The sequence below is a fragment of the Vipera ursinii genome (assembly GCF_947247035.1).
Source record: "Vipera ursinii genome assembly, chromosome: 1".
In the NCBI taxonomy this organism is placed as follows: Eukaryota; Metazoa; Chordata; class Lepidosauria; order Squamata; family Viperidae; genus Vipera; species Vipera ursinii.
The window spans coordinates 111,775,868-111,787,660 of NC_139512.1; the positions used below are offsets into that span (position 1 = coordinate 111,775,868).

Below are 11,793 nucleotides of genomic sequence, written 5' to 3' on the forward strand. Positions count from 1 at the left end.
TAAAATACTTCTCATCCCTTTGATGAGGTAATCGCACCCCAAAATGCTGGAGCCTGAAAGTTCTAATGAGCTTTTTCCTGGCTATCCCCTCCCCCTTATAAAGCTAATTTTTCAGGGCAATTTGTTTGTTCTACCTTCACCCTGGGATTGGAGATGGTTATTTATAATTCTATTATGAGAGGAGTTTTGAAGTAATTCCTACCAGAGGCACAATATAACTGTGGGGCTGGAGCAGCAAAAGCAGCAGAGCTAGTGTGTGTGTGTGGGGGGGAATTCCAAAATTGTATTGAAGAGGCTGGAGCATCTCTCGCCCGATACAAGTCTTTTCATGCCCCTTTGAAATATTTTCATTTCTCTTCAGCTTCTCCCACTGGCAGGGGCGTAAACACATCAAGAAGGAACCATTTGTGACATATTGAAGACTCTCCGCTTCCCTGCTCACTTGAAGAGTTAAAGTAGGGCAAATACAGTCATAAACCTTTCCTGGCAGTTACACGAGTTTTGAGAAGCTGCGCCAGCTCATTCCTGGTTGGCAGTAATACTGGCGAGCTCACCTCACTCTCCTATTAGCAGTACTCTTTGCCTTTCAGCACTACCAAGTTAATAAATGTAATTGCTTACTAAGAAATTAGATCCTTTAAGAAAAGTCACAAAAAAATCCCAAAATAAACATGGTTTGCTTTAAATAGTAGTTTCGTAGAAAAACCTCCACTCCAAGCGCTCTTGGTCTGGCCTCTGACTGATGCTGCATCCAGAAGGCTACCTGTAGCACTAGAAAATCTGTGCTGGGTCATGCTGTGGCTGCTGTTTCCTTGTTCCTGCTTAAAGAAGACCAGGAGTAGGGGGTCCAGCTGATGGCAGAGCTGGTGCTTAGTCTTTGGGTGTCTTCTTGCTGTGTGAATTCCACATGCCACGTTTGGAATGGTAGTAATGGTAAAAGTTCCTGAGTCGCAAACGTTCTACCTCTAGCCCACTTTGAAGCACCCTAGAAACAAGGGGAATAAATCAGGCCACGGAAGGGAAAAGAGAAAGAGGAGACAGAAAGATCATGAGTTAGCTTTTCCAAGTAAACCTCTGCTGCAGAACTCTTTCATGCATAACAGGAGTAACTTCATATATGGATTAGCTGATATGACATGGAGCTAGTTCAAAAGCTGCATCTGGTGCAGGAACAGCCAGTGCTAGAATACCTGGGCTGAAAAAAAAAATCTACACGACTACCTACAGGTATTCCTTGACTTATGATCACAACAGGGCCCAAAATTTCTATTGCTAAGCGAGACAGTTTTTAACTGAATTTTGCCTCATTTTACCACATTTCTTGCCACAGTTATTAAGCGAATCACTGCAGTTGTTAAATTGCTAACATGGTTGTTAAATAAATTTGGCTCCCCCCCCATTGACCTTTGGCTTGTCAGAAGATTGCAACAGATAATCACATGACCCTGGGACACGGCAACCGTCATAAATATGAATCAGCTGCCAAGTGTCCGAATTTTGATCACATGACCATGGGGATGCTACCACAGTCATAAGTCACTTTTTTCAGTGAAAACGCTCATAAGTCACTTTTTTCAGTGATATTGTAACTTTGAACAGCCACTAAATCAGACATGTCAAACACAAGGCCCAGGGGCCGGATCCGGCCCGCGAAGTGGTTTCATGTGGCCCGCGAAGCCATCCTGGAAACAGTGAGGGAACGGCCCCCATTGCCTAGTCCCTGGCCCACAGACCCTCCTTCTGCCAGAGACCCTCAGATCTGTCCCACTCCTGCCCAGGCCCCCATAGGCACCCTTGATGCAAACGATATAGAGCTGGCCACGCCCACCCAGTAGGCCACGCCCACCCTGGCCATACCCATCCGGCCCCTTGAGGGCAACCGCAATGCTGATGCGGCCCTCAATGAAATTGAGTTTGACACCCCTGCACTAAATGAACTGTTGTAAGTCAAGGACTTCCTGTGGTTGCCATCTAATGATCATCCAAACATTTGTCAATCCAAATATAGTAGCCCTAGGGATATTAAATTGGACTGTGGGACCTCAGGCCATAAACAATTACTGCCTGTGTCTGACTGAGCCTTATTGGTTAAACTTGGTTACATTTACTTGCTTCCTATCTTGCCTTGGGGCTTGGCGTGATGACATTTGTCTATTAAGCCCTAATTGGTTTAGAATCTAAATATTTGAAATAGTGCCTCTTCCAATATCAGTGGGCCCATATATTAAATTTGCCCAGCAAGATCCTGTATGTGGCCTTACATATAGATATTTCCCACAGTATGTGATTCAGAACCAGGGCTTTTCAATGATAGCACTCTCCCTATAGAGGTGTCACTTGTGTGGTACACATTTCCCCCCTATTTTCAAATGGTAATGCCCCACATTTAAATGTTATTAAATAAATTACAAATGTGTGGATGTGTATTGGTGTTTTGATACATCTAGCTGCATAGAAGTTAAAATGTTATACCTACTGTTTTTCCTGTTCTTTTTGTACACTGTCTCTTTCAACAGGCAATTCATCAAGACTACCGTACTTCATACTTTGACCTCACCAAGGAGAGGATTATATTTAGAAATAAACATAAATGATGGGTAGATCAAATCAAACGGCTAAGGCTATAATCTTCTGCAGTCTTACTCAGAAGAAAGTGTTATTAAATTCTATGGGACTAATTTTCAACCAAACATGCATAGTCAATGTGAGCAAACCTGTTGCCCTGCATAACATTTTGGGTGGTGCCCTCATAGGTTATTCTGGGATTCTGGAACTCCTTTTCTCAAGATTTGACAAAGTCGCAATTCAAACCATTTCCAGCGGGCAAAACAAGACTGTTTGATCTACCTAGGGACATGCAGGAGTCTGTGGTTAGTTGAGCATCTGACTTACACATTGTTTATATTGTGAATATGTACTGTCTTTACATCAAAGGGACTAGGCTCCCCCACCCTCTGACCCAATAATTTATTTTCAAAATGGGAGATTGCCTTTGATCAATTGAGAATACACTAAAGGAAACAGTAACCTTACTGTGGGAAAGAATGTATGTGGTTGGAGAAATACAGTACTATATGTATGAATTGCTTTGGGCACAGACAGCAAAAATAAGCCATGCTGGGGGATTCTGGGAGTTGCAGTCTTAAAGTTGCCAAGATTGGGAACCCCCGCTCTAGAGCTTGTATAGTTGAGGGGGAAACCAAGAGAAAGTGTGCTATGTATGGTGTCTTTTGTACTTGATTGAAAGACTGGATAAAAATAAAACCATGTGCTAGTTTTCTGGGGGGGGGGAAAGTGCAGGTCCTTATTGGTGTAGTAGATCTTGGAGAAGGATCCCAGAATGTGCCAAAATTCAAACTAGTTATTATGACACAATAATACCTTTCTCTTCCCCATCCTGCTTCTAAGTTGAGCTAGCCATAAGGGATGTAGTTATATGTATAAGTCCTGAAAGGAGTCTCTTCTTCTTTTTCAGTCTATACAGTATATGAATGAATGAATGAATGAATGAATGGCAAAATTGTGATCTTATGACTGCAAGATGCTACAAATGACTGTAAATATGCCCATGTTGCTGAGCTCCTGAAGTAAGGTCACATGACAGGTCCCTTGATAATCAGAACTTTAAATGTGGGTTGTAACAAGCCTCAAGGTTTGTTGTAACTTCAAACAGTTGGTAAGCAACTGGTCGTAAAGTCGAGGACTTATCTGTACTGTCCTGGATTGCTCTGCTGACTAGCAGCAAATAAATAAAATGATTTAAAAAAAGATAAATTCTTGGTTCTTCGGCTGAAGCAATGAAAGGAAAATGTACACTATCCCAAGCCCAAGGGAAAACAAAGGTAGCCCTCAACTTATGGCTATTTATTTAATGACGGTTTAAAATTACAATGACCTTGGCAAAATGGCTTGTGATCTTATACTCGCACTTATGACCTTATACTCTCAGTCATATGACACAGACTGGGGTCTTGTCAACCAGGTCTCATTTATGACTGGTTATAGCAGTCACAATTCTGTCAAGTTTCCAGCAAAAAATGCCCATTGGGGAAGCTGGATTCGCTTCATGATCTTAGTGTTTCATTGAATGACAGTCATAAAAAACTATTGTAAAATTGAGTCCAATTTCTTGTGACCACAATGATGTGACCAAAGCTGCAGTCCCAATTATGTCTGTAAGTTGACGACCGTCTGGAAGTAAAAAATAAGTTAAAAACCTGGGCAAGACTGGATTTCCCTTTATTAAGCAAGGGTTAAAAATAACCAAGGGAGGGTGTAGCAGTCTAGTTCTCTGTGAGAGGGAAAAATGGTGTCTATGTCACTTGAAAAGGAAATCTTCAAATAGGCTATTAGCCTAAAGGCATTTTTGCACAGGCTTCAAAAGCATTTTAGATTTTGCTTGCAAACCCAGGTCTTTTTAAAGTCAGTTTCACAACTTCCAGCCCACAGATAATAAAAGCAGACAGCATCGGCTTGCGGGGAGAGAGGATGGGGAGTGATGGGGAGGGGAGGGATGTGTTTCAGTTTGCCCTTGCCTGTTCAAAATTGTAGCTCACTGTGTCCTTAGGATGGTAGAAGTGCAAAGCATTACTTGCAAATAATTTAATGATCCTGCAGGTAAAAGCAATGATGTACACAGTTGTCAAGAGAGACCTCTCTGTCTAATAATCCCAGCTATTTATTCAGGCAAAATAGTCTGCTATTTTCAGTGACCAGAAGAATTCTAGCATGGGCTGGAAAAGATATGGAGACTTTATAGAGAGTAGTCTCACCTGTCCAACAGCTCCCAGTCTTCCCCGCCCCAGCGGTCCCGAAACTCTTCTGTGTTCATCCCTCCAATACGATCAAAGTCAGACTTATAGATCCCAAAGAGGCCAAAGCCATTTACTTCCCAGTAGCCTGAGAAAAAGACAAGGCAAGATTTTTTCCCCCTCCTTCGGATTTGATATGGAAAGCATCAGAAGTTTGAACGGTCCTGTTTAGATCATAGAAACATGTCCTTGAGTGGTAGCAAGCAACATTATCTCATGTAGATAAAAAAGAAATGAGGAGGTAACCTTTATGTAAAGCGATTTAGGGTAGGGAAAGGTTATGCCAGCTTTACAAGTGCCCAGCGTGCCCCTTGAAATGGTACCTTTGCTCAGATCAAATTGGTTCTGACTAATAAACCTACAGAATTGGGCTCCATAATGAATGTTGACACTGTCTTTTATTGATAAACAAAATTCTGGAAGAGGATGCATGTACTTCCTTATTCAAAATAATTTTCTAATGGGTCTACACACCATTATAATTGACTGCTATAACATGAGGACCTATGAGGAACAGTTATAGGAGCAGAAAGAAGATAAAACACCTTCAGGTTGGATACAATCATGCAGTCTTCCTCATACAGTATAAGGTGGCTTTCCTACTGCATTCTTCCGGGATGTTTTGTTTGTTTATACAATACTTCATGTGTCTCTCATTCCTAATACTCTAGTTGGCTCACAATGAGATGAAAACTATAGACATCCACCAAACAAACACTTAGCAAACAACAAAACCCATTGTAAAGTTAGACTATAAAATATTTCCTTTCTGGGTCAGCTAGGTTCAACTCAACTGCATCATTTTATCCAAAGTCTATTGCAAAAACATTGTCTTGAATGCTTTCCGAGGATAACAAGGAAGGAGTTATCTGTTCAAAAACGAGGGGTTGCAATCAGGGAGGCAAGTTACCTCCTAATGAGGGAGACGTCCTCAGCTGGTCCTCCTGCCTTGTAGAAAGGTAAACTCTACCTCAGTCAGATGGTCCCAAAGCTATTGAGGAACTAAGTCACAAAACCAAAGCCTTGAAATTGTATCCAAAAGTCTATTAGCAACTGATGCAGCTCCTACATTATTTTTTTCTTTTGCACTTTCATGTTAGTCTTGACCAGGGGTAGGCAACCTTGGCTCTTTTATGACTCGTGGACTTCAACTCCCGGAATTCCTGAGCTGCCTGCAATTAGTGCAGGTTCGCGTCCCACCAGGCTCAAGGTTGACTCAGCCTTCCATCCTTCCGAGGTAGGTAAAATGAGGACCCAGATTGTTGGGGGCAATAAGCTGACTTTGTAATAATGCCGCTTAGGGGGGGCAAAAGCCCTAATAAGCAGGCATATACATAGAATGAAGGCTATTGCTAAGCACATTTGATTTGTGCTTAGATTGTAAGCCGCCCTGAGTCTTCGGAGAAGGGCGGGATATAAATGGGATTAAAATAAAATAAAAAAATATTTGTCACCAAGACCTATTTTATCTATTTTACTTTTGCTGGCTAGAGATGAATTATCTGTGCTAAAATGTCATACAAGACTTCTTTCCCCTGGCTACTTGTCTAACAGGGAAATTCCACTTCTGATCCATTATGGAAAATAATATAGGAAGTAATGTTCTACATTTAGGCAAGAAAAACCAAATGCACAGGTATAGTATCGGTGGTACCTTGCTCAATAGAGTAACTGTGAGAGGGATCTCGGAGTCCTAGTGGACAATCACCTAAATATGAGCCAGCAGTGTGCTGCAGGTGCCAAAAAAGCCAACACAGTGCTAGGCTGCATTAACAAAGGGATAGAATCAAGATCACGTGAAGTACTAATACCACTTTACAATGCCTTGGTAAGGCCGCACCTGGAATACTTCATCCAGTTTTGGTCACCACGATGTAAAAAAGGTGTCGAGACTCTAAAAAGAGTACAGAGAAGAGTAGCAAGTATGATTAGGGGACTGGAGGCTAAAACATATAAGGAACGGCTGCTGGAATTGGGTATGTCTACTTTAATGAAGAGAAGGACTAGGAGTGACATGATAGCAGTGTTCCAATATCTCAGGGGCTGCCACAAAGAAGAGGGAGTCAAGCTATTCTCCAAAGTGCCTGAAGGCAGGACAAGAAGCAACAGATGTAAACTAATCAAGGAGAGAAGCAACCTAGAACTACAGAGAAACTTCCTCCAAGATCCATTCCACCACCACCACCACCACCACCATCATCATCATCATCATCTATTATTATTATTATTATTATTATTATTATTATTATTATTATTATTATTATTATTATTATTATTATTATTATTAGGCTTAAGGATACTTGTACTAAAACTATATCAGGGAATTTGTAGCCTTCCAAGTTTACTGAACTACAAGTCCCAGCAGTCCTAGGCTGAGCAATCAAAAGGGAGGGGTGCTGGGAATAGGAATTTAGCAACATCTGGCACAGGATTTTTGCCTCTGGTCTAAATCTTTCCCATGTTGTCTTCTCTGCAAAGACAGTGCCTCTGGAGAAGAAGCCATCTACTCCGTATTTCCAAGAATAGTTACAACTGTGAAACAGCTTTTAGGAGATGAATATTGGGCAGAAAGGAATGTCTACTGCACAAAGCTCAGATGATCCTGAAGACTTTAGAGACTAAGCATATGGCCCCATTTATACAATAATAAGTAATTAATAGCAACAGTATGGTACATATTTTAAAAAAGAGCATACTTCCTCTCATCCCTTTCCACTAAAACAGCCACACATATGCTGACGGCTTTCAATGAGCAGCCACACTTGGCAGCATTATCATTTAGTGCTTTTTATGTCAAAACCGCTTAGCGAAGGCCTCTTGAAGGAATGCGCTAGCCAAGATTCCTAGTCCTGTGCCTGAAAATGCTACACCAATTCACAGGCAATAGTTTCCCAGCAACAGCAGCACCTTACCGTTGGGTTCTCGTGGAGAGCTCCCGCAGCCCAGTCTCATGACAATGGGTGCATAGGCCAGCTTTCCCTCCACACAGTGTTTCCGGATGCTGTCCAGAATATTGAGGGGAAAGTGAATGTGCAGGTCACAAAGGAATACAATACTGCTGCCATCCTGAGGGGTGAAAGAGCATTACAGGCAGGCCATGAGTGGGGGACAAAGTAGACATTCAACACCTCCAGGAAGGCCCTCCTACTTCTCCTTGGGTCTCACCTCTATGGCATCCACCCCAGCCTGTAATCCTGCAGAGCGCTCAAAGTTCCCTGTACGTTTCAAATATTGGTACCTGTAAAGGAATGGCAGGAGATAAAGGCACAGTGGTGGAGAGGCCAGCAGGAAGCTCAGTCTGTTCAGCAAAATGGCTCTAAGTACCAGAAGATTCCCAGTATCAGGGAAGAGGCTATAAATCAAGAAGTGATTACTCTAGGTGGAGAAGAGTACATGACAGTCAAGAAGATGACAGGCAAGAAAGGCGAGCATTTTAACTCTCAAGTCTTCAACCAAAGGTAAATAAATTCATATATTACCAAAAGTTCACCCGTAACTTTTTTTAATCAGTGAACTTTTCAGTTGTATTTAGAGGGAAAGTTCATCATGGAGATTTTCTTGTTCATTGTCTTTTTCCAGAGTGATAATTGAAGCCAAGAGACTTAAAAACAAATGAAGAATTAGGAACTGTTCTTTAACTTGCAGCCCTATGAATTCAGATGAGCTTCCATAGATTAATTCAGGAGGCATGCTTAACAGGGCATAAATTCTATTTAATTCAGTGGAGTTACTTCTGTGTTCATATCCACAGGCTCTTGTTGCAAAGTTTTAAGTCAGTCACAGGACCACTCCCTCAGCTCTTCTGGCTTTTCATTACAACTGTTTATTATTACTTTCCTCCTCCCTCTCTTTTCTCACCTTTTGGTTTAAATCATTAATAGGAAGATAAGGCGCCTCCTGCTTCTCACTGCAGAGAATGGGCAAGGATAAAGTATGGGCAATTGTCACCCTCTCTACTTCTCCGCTCTTTTCTTTTTTCCCCCCAAGCCCCTAAAAGTGATTGACCTTAAGTTGCCATACTCTCAAATGGATATGCCTAGATTACAGGGGTAGGCAACCTTGGCTCTTTTATGACTTGTGGACTTCAACTCCCAGAATTCCTGAGCCAGGCTGGCTCAGGAATTCTGGGAGCTGAAGTCCACGAGTCATAAAAGAGCCAAGGTTGCCTACCCCTGGTCTAGAAGATCAAACTGGAGAGTGGTTAACTGTTTTGTGCCAGCTAGGACTTTTGAGCATGCTCAAACTAGGCTATAAAATTACAGTCATAGTTGTCTCTTCTTCTTTCCTTAAAGGTAAAGGTTCCCCCGCACATGTGTGCTAGTCGTTTCCGACTCTAGGGGCCGGTACTCATCTCCGTTTCAAAGCCGAAGAGCCAGCGCTTGTCCGAGGACGTCTCCGTGGTCATGTGGCCGGCATGACTAGACGCCAAAGGCGCACGGAACGCTGTTACCTTCCCACCGTAGAAGTCCCTATTCTTCTACTTGCATTTTTACGTGCTTTCGAACTGCTAGGTTGGCAGAAGCTGGGACGAGTAACAGGCGCTCACTCTGTTATGCGGCACTCAGGATTCGACCCGTCAAACTGCCGACCTTCCGATCGACAAGCTCAGCGTCCTAACCCACTGAGCCACCGCGTCCCTTCTTTCCTTACTCTGTGTTAATCCTGGGACAGGGTCCTTAAAATATAGTAGTAACTTCAAGATGCTGCTTCTTCCATTGCTTATATCTGCTGGCTCTTTCAGGTTCTCAAGTGGTTTGGTTTCCTTCAGTTATATCTGTCTATTGGCTTTTGGAATAATTAGATCAAAAACACTTAGCCAAAGTATTAGTTACTTATTGATACACTGACACACTATAACTATGACTGGTTGTTTATTGATACACTAATTATTATTATTTTTTCAATAAATAGGATCCATGGAAGTTGCTTTGGGAGTCCCTTTGATTGAAGAATGAATAAGAGGTGACACATGCATCTATTTTTTTCAATGAGGTTCACTTCCTAGTACATACCTTCACGGCTTAGCTTTAACCTACCAATAAAATTGATTAAAACCTACAGCCCTAGGAAGGTTATATGCATGTTAATTTATTCTCTTGATATTTACAATGGTTAATAAAACTTGGAACTCATCCAAGCAGATTTAACAGAGTGATGGCATTCGTTAGAGACATGACACACACACAAAACTTTGATATGTATAGCCATGTTGTTGTTGGCATTTCTTTTTTGTATACACAAGCACTGGTTCTTTCGTGCTGGCATCCTTTGCATCTGAAGCCTCACTCTTCTACACAGTGATCAGGTTGTTTGCACATAATGTGGCAAGTTTAGAGAGGAAATTGAGCACATTTTACTAAAACAGCTTTCCATCTTCCTAGTGGTTAATTGAACCTACCATATGTTGCACAGAAAAGTAGTGGGCAAGGTTTGCAGTCATTAAAAGAAATTTGGGAGTTTTAAGATTTAGCTGTGAGGACTTAGGGAAGAACCATCAGAGGAAATGGTTCTGGAGCTTTCATCACTGCTTGGGTTACCTGGGCAGGTGAGCCTCCTGAAGCGCTTTCTCCACATTCATGTCATCACTATCAAAATCCACCAATATGATATTGAAGTTGGCATCCTTGGTGTTCAGAAATAGACTGGCCATATCTGAGATGAACTGCTGTATCCAGCGTGCTTGGTTCTTCACTGCAAGATATGAACAGGGATTTGGGGCATTTTAACACAAAAGCTCAATAGAGTGTTTACAGGGAAACATTCCACTAATTAAAGCAGGGGTCTTCAAATGTGGCCCTTTTATGACTTGTGGACTTCAACTCCCCGAGTTTCTCAGCCAGCGTGCCTGGCTGAGGAATTCTGGGAGTTGAAGTCCACAACTCATAAAAGGGCCAGGTTTGAAGACCCCTGAATTAAAGGCTTCAATTATCCTTATGGGCTCACAATAGCAAGGGCATATGGATAATTCTCAGCACAGGTTTCAGTCATGACCTCAAAAGACTTCAGAAGTGTCTAGCCCAAAGAAATTCAGTATTTGAGCATTACATTCTTCTAATAGCAGAACAAAAGAATTATACGTAAAGAGATGCCAATATAGCTAAGTACCAATATAATTGCCTTATCACCTATTGATCAGTGCATCTTTGCTCTTTCTATAGTCTCATTATAGAATATGGGATTTACCAATGCAAACAAAAACACATTATTTAAGATCTGGGTTACAGTATTCTTAACTGCTACTCTTTCACAGTGCACAGAGATTAGCTAGGGAGGAACAGATCTTACTCTTCTCTCATTTCCTTCCCAAATGGAGCATAGACAGACTTTCCTCCTATAATTTCTCTCATTTCATGTCAACAAGGTCCCACGGGAACAATAAAGAGGATAGAAAAGAATATTTGTATTCTCCTGTATTCCAGGAGAAATTTCTTTTCCAAACTTCTTACCCCAACCCAACTGCAGTTGGTCCCTGGGTTTGTTTTTCCCTCTGCCTCATACGTCGTGCCTGGGAAAAGTAGCCTTTCAACCCTGGAATACAGGGGGCAAATCACCTACCTGGGACAACAAAATGTACCATAACATCATGCCTCCAGCTGAGCCGCAAAGGTCGGCAGAGGATGGGTTTTCCATACAGAAGACTCCAGGCACTAGGTGGTGGTTGTGATTCAGTGGCTACTGTTGCAGGCCCTTCGGGGTTGACTTCAGTGCTGTCCTCTGACTTGCCCTGGTGGAGCAGGACATAGATGTATTCTGAGAGCCGGACCGTTCTCTGACCCCTCTCCATCAGCTCTAACTCCATCAGATAGCGGTTGCCTCGGGCCGTGTCTCGCCGCTTCTCAACATTAATGATTCGCAAGAGAGTGTAGATGCTGGGGGTGGAAGGACAGAAAGCTGTCATATGGAAGCTTGGCCCACATCAAATACTCTCCTCCAAGAAACTATCTTGTATCAGCTGTACATCCATTCATTTAGCATTTTTTAA

The 11,793-nt window shown here is 42.2% G+C and overlaps 1 protein-coding gene across 1 annotated transcript in view; it reads right to left on the reverse strand.

The window, feature by feature from the left end:
* Positions 1-870: 870 nt before the first annotated feature.
* The window catches only part of B4GALNT4 (beta-1,4-N-acetyl-galactosaminyltransferase 4), a gene marked incomplete at both ends in the record, with an annotated part of 237,260 nt that continues 226,337 nt past the window's right edge, over positions 871-11,793 (reverse strand). Inside the window, 6 exons of the mRNA XM_083348960.1 lie at positions 871-985; positions 4,773-4,899; positions 7,724-7,877; positions 7,977-8,049; positions 10,349-10,502; positions 11,367-11,680. Of these exons, the coding sequence (XP_083205086.1) occupies positions 871-985; positions 4,773-4,899; positions 7,724-7,877; positions 7,977-8,049; positions 10,349-10,502; positions 11,367-11,680 (937 nt within the window). The remainder of the gene's footprint in view (positions 986-4,772; positions 4,900-7,723; positions 7,878-7,976; positions 8,050-10,348; positions 10,503-11,366; positions 11,681-11,793) is intronic.